The 17,769-nt window shown below is 60.2% G+C and overlaps 2 protein-coding genes across 3 annotated transcripts; both read right to left on the reverse strand.

Moving 5' to 3' along the window:
• Positions 1 to 1,310: 1,310 nt before the first annotated feature.
• Positions 1,311 to 4,455, reverse strand: Gipc3 (GIPC PDZ domain containing family member 3). Its single transcript, XM_026404436.2, has 6 exons — positions 4,231 to 4,455; positions 3,385 to 3,570; positions 3,070 to 3,250; positions 1,942 to 2,054; positions 1,659 to 1,740; positions 1,311 to 1,537 (listed from the first exon to the last, which is right to left on the reverse strand). The coding sequence occupies exons 1-6, from the start codon at positions 4,453 to 4,455 to the stop codon at positions 1,386 to 1,388; spliced, it is 939 nt and encodes a 312-aa protein (XP_026260221.2). The 3' UTR covers positions 1,311 to 1,385.
• Positions 4,456 to 6,473: 2,018 nt separating this feature from the next.
• On the reverse strand, positions 6,474 to 11,446 carry Hmg20b (high mobility group 20B). Of its 2 annotated transcripts, none has more exons than XM_026404352.2 (10): positions 11,382 to 11,446; positions 11,036 to 11,091; positions 10,581 to 10,689; positions 9,857 to 10,060; positions 8,957 to 9,077; positions 8,654 to 8,700; positions 8,425 to 8,497; positions 7,994 to 8,209; positions 7,278 to 7,410; positions 6,474 to 7,028 (listed from the first exon to the last, which is right to left on the reverse strand). In XM_026404352.2, the coding sequence occupies exons 2-10, from the start codon at positions 11,071 to 11,073 to the stop codon at positions 7,016 to 7,018; spliced, it is 954 nt and encodes a 317-aa protein (XP_026260137.2). In that variant the 5' UTR covers positions 11,074 to 11,091; positions 11,382 to 11,446; the 3' UTR covers positions 6,474 to 7,015. The 2 variants fall into 2 exon arrangements, with proteins under 2 accessions (XP_026260137.2, XP_026260138.2); XM_026404353.2 differs by having other exon boundaries at positions 11,404 to 11,445.
• Positions 11,447 to 17,769: the final 6,323 nt, after the last annotated feature.

Consider the following 17,769-nt stretch of genomic DNA (forward strand, 5'->3'; position numbering starts at 1 on the left):
AGAGGTGAGCTGGGTTCCAGAGTGGAGTTTGGTCTCGCTGCTGGTCTGAGCTCTAGAATAGGATTTTGTTTCAGAGCTGAGCTGGGTTCTGGAGCTAGACTTGGTCTCAGAACTGTCCTGATGTCTAGAGCCAGATTCGGTGTCAGAGCTGAGCTGGGTTGTAGAGTCAGGCTTGTTCTCGGAGCTGGCCTGAGTTCTAGAATGGGGCTTGATCTCAGAAATGAGCTGGGTTCTGAAGTCAGGCTTGGCCTCGGAGCTGAGTTCGGTTTCTGAGTCTGGTTGGTATCTAGAGGTGGGTTCTAGCTCAGAGCTGGCCTGTGTTCTAGAGCAAGATTTGGTCTCAGAGCTGAGCTGGGTTCCAGAGTGGAGTTTGGTCTCGCTGCTGGTCTGAGCTCTAGAATAGGATTTTGTTTCAGAGCTGAGCTGGGTTCTGGAGCTAGACTTGGTCTCAGAACTGTCCTGATGTCTAGAGCCAGATTCGGTGTCAGAGCTGAGCTGGGTTGTAGAATCAGGCTTGTTCTCGGAGCTGGCCTGAGTTCTAGAACGGGGCTTGATCTCAGAAATGAGCTGGGTTCTGAAGTCAGGCTTGGCCTCGGAGCTGAGTTCGGTTTCTGAGTCTGGTTGGTATCTAGAGGTGGGTTCTAGCTCAGAGCTGGCCTGTGTTCTAGAGCAAGATTTGGTCTCAGAGCTGAGCTGGGTTCCAGAGTGGAGTTTGGTCTCGCTGCTGGTCTGAGCTCTAGAATAGGATTTTGTTTCAGAGCTGAGCTGGGTTCTGGAGCTAGACTTGGTCTCAGAACTGTCCTGATGTCTAGAGCCAGATTCGGTGTCAGAGCTGAGCTGGGTTGTAGAGTCAGGCTTGTTCTCGGAGCTGGCCTGAGTTCTAGAACAGGGCTTGATCTCAGAGCTGAGCTGGATTAAAGAGTCAGGCTTAGTCTCAGAGCTGAGTTTGGTCTCCGAGCCTGGCTGGTATCTAGAGGTGGATTCTAGCTCAGAGCTGGCCTGCGTTCTAGAGCAAGACTTGGTCTCAGAGCTGAGCTGGGTTCTGGAGTCAGGCTTAGTCTCAGTGCTGCTCTGAGTCCTAGAACAGGACTTGATCTCAGAGCTGAACTGAGTTCTGGAGCCAGCCTTGGTCTCAGAGCTGCATTTGGTCTCTGAGCCTGGCTGGTATCTAGAGGTGGGTTCTAGCTCAGAGCTGGCCTGGGTTCTGGAGCACAGTTTGGCCTCAGAGCTGGGCTGCGTTCTTTTGAAGGGCTGGGTTGTGGAGCCGGGTTGGGACTCTGAAGTGGATTGGGTTCTGGAGCAGGGCTGGGCTTTGGGCACCGGCTGGGATGGCGGGGGCAGTGGGCTGGGCTGCGGGCTGGGGCTGCGCTCGGCCCCCGGGCAGACTAGCCACAGGCCTCCCTGGCCTCTGCGATGGCGGCCCACACCTCCACCACAAACTCGTCCGGGAAGGCAAACTCGCCCAAGACGGAGTCTAAACAGCGCGCAAACTCCCGGACGCTGCCCGTCTTCTTGGATGTCTCCACCATAGTGCATGCTGTGGGCGTGCGGGAGGGACGTGGTGAGGCTGCTCCTGGCCTCTGCCTGCCCGGGGCCCCGGCCTCCTTCCCGGGGACTGTCCTCCCTCCAGGGACCCCCAGCTTACCCGGGCCCCTTACCCAGCTCTGGGTCCCGAATGCCCATGTAACTCTCCAGCAGGTCGTCCACCTTCCGGGATGCCTCCTCCTCAAACTCGCTGGGCTGGGCACAGGGGAGGAGGCCCAGGGTGAGGAGTGCCACCCAGCCACCCACCCCGGGGAGGAGCAGCTGGGACACGCAGCATCAGTGCTCTGGCGCCACCCGATGGCCCTGCCTCCTCCCAGGACCCGCCTCACGGGAGGGGAACGGAGGCTCCGGGGTGGGGGAGCCTGGGCGCCGGGCCCTGGAGGAAGCCCCACTCACCGCCTCCTCCACTGTGGCAGCACCCCCAGAGCGGAGCCGCAGGGTCTCCCTCCCACTGGCCACTCGTGCTTCCATAGGACATTTGCTGCCCCTGCTCCTCTGGCCGATCATATCTGGAGGGAACAGAGGGGGGACAGGCGTGTTCTGGATGTGGAGAATCCCGGGAAGCCACCAGCTGAGCTTTCTAGAACCTTCTTGCCCTTCACCTTCAGAGACCATTCAGGTTCCACTCTTCCTAAGACACAAAGCCACGAGCCCAGAGGGAGCCACAGAGCAGCCAGGCGGAGACCGACATGTCCATCCTGCCCTGGACACTTCCCAAACCTGCCTCTTCACAGGACTGGCTTGGGTGGCTGGAGGGTCAGCGTCCTCCCTGGAGAAGTGGCTCTTCCTTTTAGACAGATCTAACCCCCCGCTCCTGTCTCCTGGGCCTCCTCCACCAGGTGCCAGGCACCGTGGGAGTCTGTCATCCTAGAATGGTACCACCCCAAGGGCCACCCGCGACGGGCCAAGGAGGGCAGCCCATGTTGGTCCACAGGAGGAAGTGGCCATGATGGTGCACATTCTCCAACAGAGGCCCCAGCAGGGTGGACCTGTCCCCAGGCACCCTGGGCCATGTCTGACATCTGTGGCTCAGCACCCTGCAGTGCCCAGGACACCCCTCCAGAGAAGGGTCCAGCCCCGGTGTCCACAGTGCCGAGGCGAGAGCCATGGTCTGGAGCAAGCTTCCTGCCTCTCCCAGGGGCCAGTCTGATTCCCTATGGAAAGCACCTTCCTAGAACACGCCAGGTGTCACGGGGCCACCTCACAAGCTCTCAGCCGGCCAAACAGTTGACCTGTCTGACCCCTCTGCCCAAGCTTTCCCCCGTCCTCCCCCACCACTGACCCTCTGGTGGTCTAGAAAGTCCCTGCCCGTTCTGGACACAGTGCCAGGAGCCTGCCATGCACAAGAGGCATCCAGAAATGTCCTCTGGGTGTGTGATGCTGGGGGTGGAGCCCAGGGCCCCACGTCCAGGCAGGCACTCTGCCCCTGAGCCCGGCCCTCCACACCGTCCACCCTGCCCCTCCTCCACTGTCCCAAGTGCCCGCTTTCTGGTCGCTCCCCCCGCCAGCCCAGGTGGCTCTCACCGAAGGCTCTCTTGGGCTGCACCAGGCGCAGGGTGAAGGGTTGGGACTTGGGCAGCTCCCGGAGCATCTTGGCCACCTCGTAGTGGCGGCAGCCTACGATGGAGTGGTCATTGATGGCCTCGATGCTGTCACCCACACACACTGCCTCGATGCGGTTGATGATGCTGCCCTCCTTGATCCTCTGTGGGCACCCAGAGCTGCTCTCAGGCAACCTGGCCACCTCCCTTGGGTCCCCAGAGCCTACGTAGATCCAAAGAGGCAGTCACTCAAGTCAGATCCCCAAACACCCAGGAAGTGACCAGCCACCCTAGGCACCTTGATGAAGGCATAGCCAGCCCCATTGTCGGTGATGGTCAGTCCCAGGGCATCTTCTGTTTTGGTGACCTCTACCTCCTTGGTCTCGCCGCGCACATGGGCAAAGATGAAGTCCTCCAGCCCTATCTGTCCACCCAGAAGCTTCTGCATGTCTACCTTGTGGCTGTTGAGGGTGCAGAATAAGATCTGTGGGAGAGGGGGCCCGAGTTCGCCTCAGCCCTGGACTCTGCACCACCCTGGAGTGCGTGGCTGCAGAGCCCCAGGAGGAAACCGAGGTGCCAAGGCAGCCCGCAGGGATTGGCCGGGGTGGGGACCTCAGAATGGGGATGTGGGAGAAAAGGAAGCTGCGGACACAAGGGGTCCCTCTCCGCCACCTGCCGAACCCTGGCTTCCATGTTAAACCCCGGAGGAGGTTTTTTTCAGAAAAATGGAATTTCCTGGCGCCCCCTTCGGGCTGCACAGTGCAAGGACCTGTCTGGAAAGCACCAGCTCCCAGCCTCCAGAGCCACGGACCTCGGGACCCCAGGCACCCGTGCCCAGGCACTCGGGGAGCTCCTCCCGGAGGCAGGGACCCATCCGAGCTGGGTCCATGGAGCGGGCCCTGGAAGAGCAGGCGCTCCTGACCCAAGACCTGCTAATCTTTTGCGCAGGGCACCTCGGATCCAGAGGAGCATTCCTGAGATCTGGGGAACCCACCTCCGCAAGCGCCCAGCATCCGGGGGTCCTGGGACCCGAGGTTTCCTAGGAATCTGAGATCCGCGGGCTCCCGTCTAGGGCCCAGGCTCGGTCCCTATCCCCGCTCCGCCGGGCACCTCGGGCGCGGGAATCGGGGTGGGGGGCACTCACCTCGGTGGGCGCGATTCCGAAGGCCTCTGCGATCTTGGCGTAGAGCTCGCGGACGTTGGTGAAGCCCTCGATCTTGCCGGTGGGGCTGCCGTGCGCCAGCTGCGTGCGGAAGACGAGGCGCGGGCGCACGCGGGGCGCGGCTGGGGTCTCCGCTGGGGAGGGCGGGGGCACGGGGTCGCGCGGGGTCTCAGCCCCCGGGGCCTCGCGGGCAGTAGCGCTCTCCATGGCCGGAGGAGCTCCTCCACCCACCCAGGCTGCCGCGGCCGCCTCCGGATCCACCGCTTCCTGCAGCCTCCCCTCCCCCTGTCCAGGGCGCGATAGCCGAGTCGCCCTGGTAAGGCGATCCGGGAACCCGAGCCGCCCGGGAAGGCGATACCATGGGGTGGGGAGGGGGGCACGGGCCCCAGGTGTCCGGGCCCTGCCAGGGCCAGCTGCACCCTCCCTGGGGACGTCTGGCGGTCCGCAGGGGCCTGAGATGCAGATGCAGAAATAACAAGGATCGCAAATAAGGTCGGGGACAGCTCCGTGCCCTGGCGCTCACTCTCTGCTGCGTGGGTTCTTTAATTCTTGCAACAGACTTAAGAGATGGGGAGGGGCGTTATGTTGGTATAATGTGAGCTGCTGGGCGTCCCTCCTTTGCCCACAGCCCTCCGTAGCTCCCACTTCCTTTTGGGTCAAAGCCCAAGTCCTCCTGTGATCCAGGAGACCCTGCAGGACCTCTCCTGTCCCCTCACTGCCTCCCCCTTCCCTCTCCCCTCTGTTCCAGCCACACAAACTCCTGACTCTGCCTCCAAAGCCTTGCCCCAGAGCTTTCGCACAGCACAGCGTGCCTTCTGCCTGGCTCACTCCCCACCTCTTTCAGGACTTTGACCTCCTGCTTGCACCACCTCTAAACCTACCTTCCCCAGCGTTGTCTCCTTAGCATCTAAAGACAGTAGATAGTTGTGTCCTGCCTGCGTCCCTGTCTACAGGCTCAGCTCCTGGAGGGCCTGGGCCTGGTGTCCTTTTTTAATTCTTATCATTCTTGTAGTTGGACACAATACCTTTTTGTATTTGTCTGTTTTTATGTGGTGCTGAGGGTGGAGCTCAGAACTTCACAGGTGCAGTGCTCTACCGCTGAGCCTCGACCCCAGCCCCCCCTTGGTGTCCTTTATTCCTGCAGCATTGCTACACAGAGCGGGCACTCAGGCAGTCTTTGGTGAGGACAAGGATACCCAGCACAGAAGCCTGCAGCCCCCTGGGGCTGTGGGATTGAACCACCTGGGCATCCATCGGCGTTCTTAGACAGGTGCGTGGCACACAGCCACAAGGCAGAGCCTCAGCAGCCTCCTGCTGCCGAGGAATCTCACGAACCAATCATTGGTGGGAAGCAAGTTCCAGGAGGCCTTGGGCAGGAAGGAGAAGTTGCTATCGCTTAGAAAGCTGCCCAGTGAAGCCAGGGAGGGGTTCACGCCTATCGTCTGGGTACCCGGGAGGCTGAGGCAGGAGGGCCGATTCGGAGGCCAGCCTGGGTAACTTATTGAGGGCCTGGCTCCCTTTGTTTCTCACCTGCCCTGAAGGGCTGGGGGTTGAATCCAGGGCCTCATGCATGCCAGGTAAGACCCTGTCTCAAAACCACAAAGGGCTAAGAATGTAGCTGTGACAGAGCGCCCCTGGGTTCCATGCCCAGGACCACAACCAACCAACCAACCGACCTGCCAAACATGATACCAGCCACAGTGTGGGTGGATCTGAGGACCTGGCGCTCAGCCTGAGCTCAGACACAAAAGGACACAGTGTGGGTGGGAGTCCACTCACAGGAAGTGCCTGAATCAGAGACAGGAAGTGGAGTCTGGCTGTCAGGGTCTGGGGGACTGGGGCACGATGCTCATAGGGACAGGACTTCTTTTTGGGGTGGTAAGAATGTTCTGGTAGTCAGTAGAAACGATGGTGGCCTAACAATGTGAATGAACTCAATGCCACAGAAGTGTCATTTCATTTCATCTCATTTCATGAGATGGTAGCCGCAGCTCAGGGGCACACAGCACAGTCCCACCACTGCTGGAGACCAGCTGGATGGCCACGGACTCCTGCAACCTCCTGAGCCCCTCTGTGCTGAGCCCACCGGCCGGCCAGGAGCGCAGGGTGGATGCTGCTCTGTGGAGGTAGGAGGGCAGGCCTGAAGTCCCTTGCTGGTGTCCCAGAGGCCCTGTGTGCATCTCCTGGCCCACCCACACCCCAGAAACTGCACACTCACAAGCCCGAACGCAAACTGCACTGTTTATTGCAGATGTTGGGGTTGAGATGGGGAAGGTCTGGCTCCCGAGGTCCCTCCACTGGACAAGGGGTTTGCAGAGCCTTCCCTGGGATGCAGGGATTTGGGGGCCCACCAGTGAAAGTGGTCACCAGGGTGTCCCCTGCCTGTAAGGCACATGGTGCCGCCCTCTTGGTGAGCAATTCGGGGTCCCACATCATGCGGTGGGTGGCCACGGAGCCCCACCAGGTGTGCAGCAGTCCTGTCTGGGTCCTGCGCTGTGGCCAGCCCCAAGAGGGGAGCAGGCCTCTCTAGCTCTGCAGCCACAGGGTCTGGCTGCAGCTCCAAAGCCCAGTGCTTCCTCTGGGTTCAAGAAGCTGGGGAGACTGAAAGCTAAAGGGATATTGTAGAAATTTAATTTTAGGGGGGCTGGAGCCCCCAAGGTGCAGAATGGGGCCTAGCCCCTAAGGGGGGACCCCCAGCCTCTCCTTCACTGGGGTGGGATAGAGATGAGCCCAGAGCTGCTTATCTGCGTCCTGAGCGGCCCATTCCTCAGAGGTGCTCGCTGTAAGGGGAGAGAGGAGGCCCCACATCAGGGCTCAGCACCCACCATTCCCAGGAAACCCAGAGGCCAGGCCCCCCAGCTCCTCCCAGAGTGGAGCCCAACTAACCTGGGCACCTAGCATCTACCCTGAGATTTGGGGACGTTCTGGACCCCACCTGACAAGGCTATACCCTACCAGCCCCTCCAGGACTCCCCAGGGACCCCTCTGGTGGCTAAGCTGGGGTCCAGGCCACAGAACCAGGCACAGACCTGGCGACCTGGGCCAGGATCTCCTTGATGCGGACGATGAGCCTCTCATGCTGGGCTGGGTCACGCTCGATGGCCCCATGCAGCCGGGACATGTAGAAGTCCAGCGTGCCCAGCGTCGGCGTCTCACCAGTGCCTGTGGAAGGCGGGCAGGTGGTCAGCAGCCTCAAGGACTCACAGGGACTGGCTCCCTGGGGCAGAGGACAGGGGTTCTGCAGGAAGGGGTCCCGCTAGGGGGATCACCAGCAGTAATAGTGGGGTGGGGTCGGGATTGGGTTATCTGGATATGGACGCTGCAGGAGGCCATCAAGGTCAGCTGTGGGCAGGAAGCTGGACAGCAGGGTCTTGTGGGGAACCCGGTTAGTGGTGGTGGGGGCCTATAAGAGCGGAGGACCCCGCGGAGTGGGGTGTGGGGCTAGAGGGCACAGGGAGGGGTGGTGCTAAGAAGTTGGGGGTTAGTGGGACAGGGAGGGCAGGGCAGGGGCGGGCCCCAGGGGACGGCTCAGGGCTCAGTGCGGGGGAGGGCCTGAGGTAGGAGGGGCGGCGAGGAGCAGCTCCTGTGGTCTGGGGGAGCTGGGGAGGTCAAAGGGGCGGGGCTCCCGGGGCCGGCCAGAAGGGATGGGGCTAGGAGCTACGAGTTTAGGTTAGTCTGGGGGCTGGGGCGCTCGGGTCGGTCTGCGGCGGGCTGGGCGGGGCTCAGAGGTGGGGGCGGCCCGCACCCGGCACAGGCAGCGAGGCGAAGCTGGCGGTGAGCGCCTGGCGCACGGCCTGGAGCTGCTGCTGCAGCGCCAGCGTCCGCCGCTCCTCCAGCGCCAGCTCCTGCTCCAGGCGCTCGCGCGCGCTGCTCATGCTCTGCGTGTGTCTCTGCAGCACCGCGTTCTGCTCCTCGAAGGCCACGTTCATCTTCCGCAGGCGCCGCAGCTCCGCCTCCCGCGCTGCAGCCGGGGAGTAGGTTAGAGCCTGGAGCTGGCCCTGGGACCCCGGCCACTCGGCCTTGGCCCGAGCTGTGCTACCCGTCCCACACCAGCCCCCAGCTTAGAGGAGGCGGACCCCGCTTCCCCTTTCTCCCACCATGGCACCCTCTTGGCCCACCCTTGAGCACACCACCCACGTCCATGCGCTGGGCTCTTAGGACTCCATTAACGCTCACCTTTGTTTTGGTCCAAGAACTCTTCAGTGAAAATGGGAACATCGAAGGTGGAGAAGCCGTCACAGTCTCCACCCTGGGGCAAAAGGACAAGGTGGCAATTTGGAGGGAAGGCAGACACACCCCCTGGATGTTCCGGGAGATGGCAGTCATTTAACATCCACCAGAGGGTCTAGAAACCTCCAGATCTCTCTCCCAGGAGCATGCTGTCCCAGGAGGAGAACATCATTACCTTGTGTCCATTCAAGAGAGTGTTCATGAGCCCGGAGCCCGAGTCCTCTGGTAGGGGAGGGAGGAGGGCAGGATCAGCCTTCCAGTGGCCACCTTCGCACAGGCTGTCTGCCGCCCCTCCCCTAGGTCAGTTCTCTTTCATCCTGGCTCCGGCTCCCCACGTGGTCCCCCTTGCAGCACTGAGTGACCCTCATGCATGTGTAGCCGGTTATGTGTCTTTTCTCTCCATGGAGGGGATCTCTGCCTGGGCAGGGGTCAGTACCATGCAGGGCAGGTGCCACACACTGGCCTCCAGCAGACTCACCTTTCTTGATCTTCTTTTCTTGGATCTTCTCAGCGCACATCTTGTAGGCCTCTGACTGCTGGTAGGCCCGCAGCTCCTTCATGTACTGCTGCTTCTCCCGCTCGGCCTCATCCAGGTACCGCTGCGGGACAGGGCAGCATCCAGAGGCTCAGCCCAGCCCAGATGACAGCCCTTCACGGCCAGACTCTGCCTCCCTCACCCAGGTCTGGCCCTGCCCCACCCCCCTAGCCTTCCATAGCTCCCTGTGCCCTCAGGATGCTGCCCAGGGCACTTCACAGTGCCCACCTTACCTCCCACAGCCCCAACTCAGCGCCTTCCTCCCTCCTACATGACTCCCCTCCTCTAGGCTGCTAATGCCTGGATTGTCCCTACTCCATGCCACACCGTTTCTGCTTGCTGAAATATCACTTTCAACAGGTGCAAACTGGAAGCGGATTTGTTAAATCTCTTCAATGCTTTTGCAATTTTATTATTTTTTTATTTTTTATATATTTTTTTAAAGAGAGAGTGAGAGAGGAAAGAGAGAGAGAGAGAATTTTTAATATTTATTTTTTAGTTCTCGGCGGACACAACATCTTTGTTGGTATGTGGTGCTGAGGATCAAACCCGGGTGCACGCATGCCAGGCGAGCGCGCTACTGCTGAGCCACATCCCCAGCCCTGCTTTTGCAATTTTAAAACTAATTACCAGAATTTGAGACTCACAAGATTTCACCAACAAATATGGCCCCCATCTCTACATCTTTAGGTATAACATTAAATCTTAGAACTATTCTCCCCTGTTGCTAATTATTGCCAACTTGGGGTGGGTGTTCATTTTTCCAAGCAGAACATGAACCCTCCACATGCTTTGAGGGACGTGGCTGCAGGGGTGTCCGAGTGGGCTGGGGGTCCCCCTCACCTGCTTCTCTGCTGGCTGCAGCTTGCTCCATTCTGCTCCCAGCATCTTGGTGATCTCGGGAAAGGGCAGGTCCGGGTGGCGCGTCCGGATCTGCTCACGCCGCTCGTTCAGGAAGCGTACGTAGCCTGTCACCGGGGCCTTGGGCCCATTCGGAAGAATCTTCTTTCGCTTCTTGCCCTTGGGCCAGCCACGCTTTTTCACCGGCTGCAAAACCCCTCTGCGTTATTGGGAGGGGCCTGGAGGGCAGGGGCGGGGCTCAGCGGAGAAGGGGCGGGGACTGCGTGGGCGGGGCTAGTTGGAAAACCGGGAAGGACTGGAGGTATGACGCGGCCAAGCATCCGGACCTGGGTATTAGAGGGGTTCCCTGACCGGGGGAGGGCATCTGACTTACTAGAGAGTGGGCAGAGCCCAGGGATGTGGTTGGCTTGGGCTATGGGCGTGGCTTCTTGGTGGGGAGGGTGCGGTCCCCAGGGAGGCGGGGAAGTGGGCGGGGCCCTCGGGGAGGGGGAACTACCACTGGCGTTGGGCGGGATCTGGGCTCAGAGGCAGTGAGTCTGTTAGGGGCGTGGCATCTAGCACGGGTGGGGTGGGGTCTCTCTCTGCTTCCAGAAGAAATCAGGGCTGTGGGAGGAAGCTCCAGGAATTCAAATCTGGTCTTGGGCAGGGCTTCGAGGTTGGGGGCGGGACCCCGGGGCCTCCCCTGCTGCAGGGGAAGGACTCTCACCTCCTCCTCGTGGGACCCCTTCTCGCCGGCCCGCGGGCCCTCGCCGCGCTCCTGCTTGACAGCCACCACGAAGCCCCCATGCTGGCCCGGAGCCTTGCCACCCGCCGGCCTGGGACGAGGGGTCATCAGGATTACTCCCACCCTGAGCCTTCTCTACCCGCCGCGCTCACCCTGAGCGTTTTGAGACCACGGAGCCCACGGAGCTGGCCAAGAGGGGCATGAGTCCGGGGAGGGGTGGGGCCTCCCTGACCTCGAGGGGGTCAGGATCAAGGGGTTGAGACTGCCTCTATAGCGGGGAGAGCCGGGAGTCCTGGGAGGGACTGGAGCCCAGGAGCGGGGTCGCAGGCTGGAGTCTAGGGAGAAGCCCGTGGAGATCCCCGACCCGGGTGGGGGAGTCAAGACCCCCAGGGGTGGGAGTCCAGGAGCTCGGACTGGGCGGGGGGCAGCGCACTCACGCGGCGGCCGCGCCGGGCTGCTTGGGACCGTGGGACATGGCCGCTCCGGGCCGGACCTGGAACACCAGCAGGCAGAGGTGTGGGCTCTCGAGCCCCGGATGGCGGGGTCCCGCCCCCACCCCGACCGGGAGCCGCGAATGCCGGGCCCGGGGCGCCTGGCGGGGGGAGCCGGATCCGGGGGCGGGGAAGTCCTCGAGGGCGGGCGCCCCAGGAATCCTTTGTTGGGCGATCGCCCCCCGGGAGGCCGGGCCGGCTTCCCTCCCGCCCGGAAAGGGCCCCGCCCCGACTCCCGGACCCTGGCGCCCCCGCCCCCTCGCAGGACCCCGAGTTCCGCGGCTGTTTTCACCTCCAAAGAAACTTTCCCGGACCTTTCGACTGCGGCGACGCTCCAACCAACCGCCCCGAGCCCGCCCCTGCCGGCCGCTCCGCCCCTCTCCGCCCCCGGCATGCTAATGACAGTCGTGGCCTGTGGCCCGATTGGGTGCGGCATCCCTCTGAGGCGTGACTATGCAGATGAAGGTCGGCGCGCCAGTGGGTGATTGGCTGAGGAGGCTGCAGAGGCGCGTGGGAGGTGGGGCGGGAAGACTGCGGGCGGTGCGTCAAGTTCGGCTGCGCTCGGCTGCGCTCGGGACCAATCAAGGGCTCCTGGAGGCCTCGCTGGGCGGAGCCTCTTAAAGGGCCAGTAGGCGCGGCGCGAACTGCTCCTCCCAGGCTGAAGCTGAGACTCCCCGCCCCTGCCGGATCTGGGAACCTGCGGAGCCGGGTTGGTCCCGCCTCAGTTTCCATGGGGACAGCGGTAGGTTGCTAGGGAAGAGGTTAAGGTGTCCAAGAGGCCCCGCCCTTGCGGTAGGGCTAGGTGGACCTGTTCTTAGCGTCTTTCAAAAGCTGGGGAGGGGGAGAGTTCCCGTTTATTCACTTAACTTGCTGTCCCTGTTATGTCGCCCTACGCGGTCTGGGGCTTCTGGGCGCGGGGATTGCTTCACCCTAGGACCAAGGTTTTACCTCCTGTGCAATAGGTTTACTGCACGATGCCCAGGACCAAGAGGCTGGACCCCAGGCTGGGGCTGGGGCTGGGGCTCAGTGGCAGAGCGCTAGCCTGGCCTGTGTGAGGCACTGGGTTCGAATCTCAGCAGCACATACAGATAGATAGATAAAGGTCCATTAATGGCTAGAAATAATATTTTAAAAACAAAACAAAATAGAGGCTAGACAGACAGGGTCTAGGTCAGGCTGGGGATGGTATCATGAGGAGGGCTGAGAGCATTTGGGAACGGATAGTGGGGAAGAAAGACCACAGGGATCTTGCCAATGCGGTGGACCGGGAGGGTACGCTGACCTCTGTAGCCTACCGTGGCCCATTAGACCCTAATCAATCTGTCCACCCCCAGCACACTCCTCTCCTTTCCCTCCCTGGCTCCACGCCCCCTGCGGTTTCTTTCCCATATGCTAGGCCTTTGCTGTATCTCACTCCTGGAAAACCCTTGCCCCAATACCTTCCTGCCTCTCTCCTGGACCTCTTTTAGGTATTTGCCCAAATGTTGCCTATTCAGCAAGGGTTTCCCAGGCTTGTGGTCCATCTCTTTCCCCCACTCCCACATACCCCTGTGAAGCAGGATAGAATTCATATGTATATATATGAAGGAGACATACAGAAAGAGGGGCACTTAACCACTGAGCCCCATCCCCAGCCTATTTTGTATTTAGAGATAGGGTCTCACTGAGTTGCACAGGGCCTTGCTTTTGCAGAGGCTGGCTTTGAACTTGTGATCCTCCTGGCTCAGCCTTCAGAGCTGCTGGGATGACAGGTGTGTGTCACTGTGCCCCACCAAGAAAATATAATTTTGATTTAAATTTCTTTATACCAGGTCTGTCACTCCCCAAGCCAGTTTCTCCCAGGCCTGCCACTCTCAAGTTTCTGGAAACCTGTAAATATTAAAGTTACTGTAACTTCACCAGCTTATGAAAATCACCTTGTGCACTGTTAGCCTACCAGTAGATTAAGAGAGATGTGACATTTAAGATTTTTTTTTTCAGTTGTTGATAGACCTCTTTTTATTCACTTTTTATTCATTTATTTATATGCGGTGCTGAGAATCGAACCCAGAGCCTCACACGTGTCAGACAAGCACTCTACTACTAAGCCACAATCTGGCAGTCTAAAGATCCTCGGAACCAGGGCTGGGGTTGGGGCTCAGCAGTAAAGCGCTCACGTAGCACATGCAAGGCCCTGGGTTCGATCCTCGGCACCCCATGGAAATAAATAAAATAAAGGTATTGTGTCCAACTACAACTAAAAAATAAATATTTTAAAAAATCCTCAGAACCACCCTGTCAATCCCACAGAGCTTCCAGGCCACCTTCCCCAAGTTTCCTCCAAAGGAAGAGTCCAAGAACCTCAAGAGTCTCTTGCTCTGGCATGGCCCACAGGGCATCCCCTGCCTTCCTAGTCAATCTCCGGGTCCATGGACATGAGCTGAAATTCTCCCCCGCCCCCGTTGGTCAAGGACCCCACTTGTCCTGAGCCCCCCATCTTTGGGAATTGCTCATGACCCCCTTCCTGTGACATCTCTCCACATTGATGTTTTCTGTCTGTGACCTGGCACTGCCCCTAAGAGGTGCTTAGTGTGTATTGCTGAATAAATGCATGGAGGGATCCTGTACATGGCTCGCAGCTGGGGCAGGCAATTCCTGAAAGGGTGAAGTCAACGTGGAGTTACCATTGGATTCCACCCTGCGTCCCGCGCCTGGGAAAACAGGCGTTTCAAGCACACACGTCAAAGGCTGGCTCGGGGATGGGGAGGCAGCTGGGCAGACTGCTTGCCTAGACCGTGGCCTCCATTCCACCCCAGCACCAAAGCAAAGACCAGAGTGTCGGAGGATGAGAGCAGTACTGTGGCTCAGAAGCCCCAGAAAGTGAAAGCATTGATTATTTGACAATGAATCAATCAGTGAGGTGTGGCATGTCCACACAGGAAAATATTGTTGGCCATGAAAACGGAAGTAGGCCGGTGTGACATTCACACACCTGTCAACCCAGCTACTGGGGAGGCTGAGGAAGGAGGACGGCAAGTTCAAGGCCAGTCTGGGCAATTCAGTGAGACTCTGTCTCAAAATAAAATAAAAAGGGCTGGGATGTAGCTCAGTGGTCTAGCGCCCCTGGGTTCAACCCCCAGCACTACAGGGAAAGAAAGAATGAAGACCGATTCCCGCTGTGCAGGGGGACAGCAGGAGCGAGCCTCACGCACGGTGTGCGGCTGCATTGGCGGGAAACGTCCGGAACAGGAGTATCCAGAGACAGGGACGGGATTCGTGGGGTCGGGGAGGGGACAGGGTACTGCTCAAGGGGACAGGGCTTCTTTGGGGGATGATGGAATGTTCTAAAACCCGACTGTGACGGAGGTTGCACCGCCCTGCAGACGCCCTGAGACCCGCAGGGGCTTCGCTGTCCCGGGGTTCGGGCCTGGGAGCTCGGCTCGGTTCTCTAAGATGCGCCCAGAGCGGAGAAGAGCTCGCCCTGGAATCTGGACGGACCCGGATTCCAGACTGCTCCTTGCTCCATCGCCCGGGGACCTCCCGCGCCTCGCGGTGGCCTGGCCGGCCCGGCCAGCCCCTCCGGCCCCGCCCCTTTGACTGGATTGACAAGGCTGGCGTCGGCCGAGGAAGCGCCTTCCAGCTGCCCGCGCACCGTGCACGGCTTCAGGGGTTTCCTGCCCACCCAAAGGAGGTGAGGGGCGCAGCGTCTGCAGCCTGTAACCCCGGCGCAGGGCCTGAGACGGGAGGGCACCGAGTTCAAGGCCAGCCTCGGCCACCTAGCGAGGCCCTGTCTCGAGGGCTGGACCGATCTCCAGTACCAAAAAAAGAAGGAGCGGGCACTGCGTTGGGGACAGGAAGGGGACAGATGCTAGACAAGCAGGCATCTACGGAGCTGCACCCCCGCCCGCATCTACTTTCCGTAGCAACGTGCGATCCTGGGGGCCCCAGCTCTTAGGATAGTGCCTAAGGGCGCCCCATTCCGTGTCGATTCCCTTCATTCCTTTAATGAATCACCTGGGAATGTGGATCGTTTGGAGCCAGGAAGAGCAAAGTGACGTGGAGTCCCAGGGTCCTGAGCCCATCAGAGGAGGCTCAGCCGACATCTTGGGTTTTAATTAAGTTTCATTGTGCAAACAGTGCACAGGCTCTCACTTCTGGAGCGGGGGCAGCCGGACGTCCGCGGCCACGGTGGGGGCAGTGGGGAGAGCGCCGGTGGACAGTGGTGACCCTCCGCCTTACCCATTTTCACGTGACCGTGCCTTGTGTGCGTCCTAATTCCCCTTTTTTTTTTGGTACCGGGAATGGAACTCAGGGGCCTGATTTCCTTTTTCATGAAGACATCAGTCACATTGTAGCAGGTCCCACCCTCATGACCTCATCCTAACTGATTCCATCTGCATGGACCCTATTTCCAAATAAGGTCACTCCCTGAGGTCCCAAGGCTAGGAAGGCAGCCTCTGTCTTGAGCGGGCTGCTGCTGGGCCTCGCCTGTAGGTATCTGGCTTCTTGATGTCAACGCAGGCTCCACGGCCACTGCTGGACTGTTCCATGACCTCTAAGAGAGCCCGGGGCTGTGCCTGTCATCCACCCGGGAGGCCGAGGCAGGAGTCCCAGGCCAGCGCCAGCAGCTTAAGGAGGCCCCATCTCAAAATAGAAGGTGCTGGGTGAGGCTCGGTGGCAGCGCCCCCCGGGGTCCATCCCCAGTGCCACAGGATAAAGGCCAAAGCCTGTCTTAGGGAGAGCCTCTGCGTGTCCCAGGGCCTCCCTCCCTCCCTCCCTCCCCCAGCCGCCCAAGGAGGCTCAGGTGACTGCCACCCTGCGCTGTGTCAGGGGGTGACCATCATGATCATTGCCTGTGACTCGCCACAGCAGCCCGGGCTCAGGTGTGCCTTTGGACCTCGCCCTTTTGAGTCTCTGAAGGGTTTTTCCAGGGGAAGGCAGAACAGGAAGCTGGGTGGTAGGTCTCCCCTTTCGTTATTTATGGATTCCTTTCAGCACCGGGATGTGGACTCGGCTCTCTGCCTGCTCTCCACCTCCGAGCGCCACACTCAGACCTGCTCATTTTTTATTCTGAGACAGGTCTCACTGAGTTGCTGAGGCTGGCCTCCAATGTGCTATCCTCCTGCCTCGGCCTCTTGAGATGCTGGGGTTACAAGCTGGGCCGCCACGCCCAGATCCCTCTTAAATTTTTATGGATATTTGTCACCATGAGGTCTAACTTCTCTAGGATGCAAGAAGAGCCAGAGTTCAGTGGCTTTCCCACGGTCTGGACACCCAGTCCCCACAGGCCTTTTAACAGCAAGTTTCACACAGGTTGTGCCTTCAGCCGCTTCAGAAGGCAAACGAGGACCCACAGGAACACCTGTCAGAAACACTACCTGGCCCTGCAGTGCACAGTCTCTGGGGACAGGGGTCTCGGCTGGGGGATTCCGTGGGGTGACGCTGAGCCCCTCTCTGTAGTTGGGTCATTGGCTGAAACCAGGGCCCAGTCTCCCCTCTGTCCATGCAGTAGCAGCTGGTGCAGTGCCCAAGGCTGTTGGGGTTTCAGAGACGCCATTCCCACACAGCGCCGCAGAGGGCCACCCGCTGGAGGAAGGAGGAAGCCCTGGTCAGGGGCAGCTCAAGGCAGAGTGCGTGCCTAACACTCGCAGGCCTGGGTCCCAGCCCCAGCCCCGCCGAAAAAATAAGCTGGGCACAGTGGCATTCGGCTGTCATCTAGCCACTCAGAGGTTGAGGAGCATCGCAAGTTCAAGGCCAGCCTGGGCCACAGAGGTCCTGCCTCAGGTCAGCGCTGAGGCTGGGCAGCTGTGCACCGGGGACGAGGACGTTCCCCCAGCCCCCATGCCACATCTGTTCCATCAGGCCACTCCCCTGCATCACATCCTGGAGAGTGAGGCAGAGGCCTGTTGGGCTGCCGAAGGCCACTCTCCTTTGATCTTAGCTGTGCCCCCCCACAGCCACCCTCAGAGCTAAGAAGTTTCTGTGGCATCTCTGGAGCCCCTTCTCCCCCATCATGGGCCTGGGTCAGACAGGATCAAAGCAACCCCCCCACACCTTGAGGCTGGACCGGGGCCACCAGGACATCTGATCACCAGCCAGGGGAGGGGTGAAGCGGGGCTGGCGTCGGGGGTGGCTGGGACGCTCTGGGGACATCAAAGGCTGCCAGGATCTCTCCTAACCCCAGGCCTTTCTGTTAGAGGCCGTCCTCCCTCCAGGGGCCGGTTGGGTTTTTATCTCTCCTTCCTGGCACGCCTCCTCCCAGACAGGGTCTTCTCTGATCTTTACCCCGAATCTGACCCCCTCTTTGGGGCACGTGTCCCCTCCACTGGTTTCAAAAGTTTAAAATAAACTGTCCCCAGCAATTGCCTTTTTCCTCTGACGCTCTCCTTGCTTCCCTGGCTGGGGATCAGATGTCCTGGTGGCCTCTGTCCAGCCTCAGGGTGGGGTGAGGGTGTCAGCCAGAGAGGGGTCCCCACTGTCTGACCAGGTGCTTCCCCAGCCCTTCTCCGGCTCCCAGTGACCTGACCTTCTTGGAAGCTGAATGGAAGAGCCTGGGTCAAGGCTGAGCTGGCTCCTGCTGCCCCCGCCCAGTTAGGGCCAGGAAACATCAGCTGGCCCTCAACTCACCCAGGCACCACCTGCCCCCTGCTGAATCTGGGACGCTTCTGGGCTTGCCGCTGGGCTCCTGAAGGAACTGAGAA

The sequence above is a fragment of the Urocitellus parryii genome, chromosome 3 (genome assembly GCF_045843805.1).
Source record: "Urocitellus parryii isolate mUroPar1 chromosome 3, mUroPar1.hap1, whole genome shotgun sequence".
NCBI classification, from domain to species: domain Eukaryota; kingdom Metazoa; phylum Chordata; class Mammalia; order Rodentia; family Sciuridae; genus Urocitellus; species Urocitellus parryii.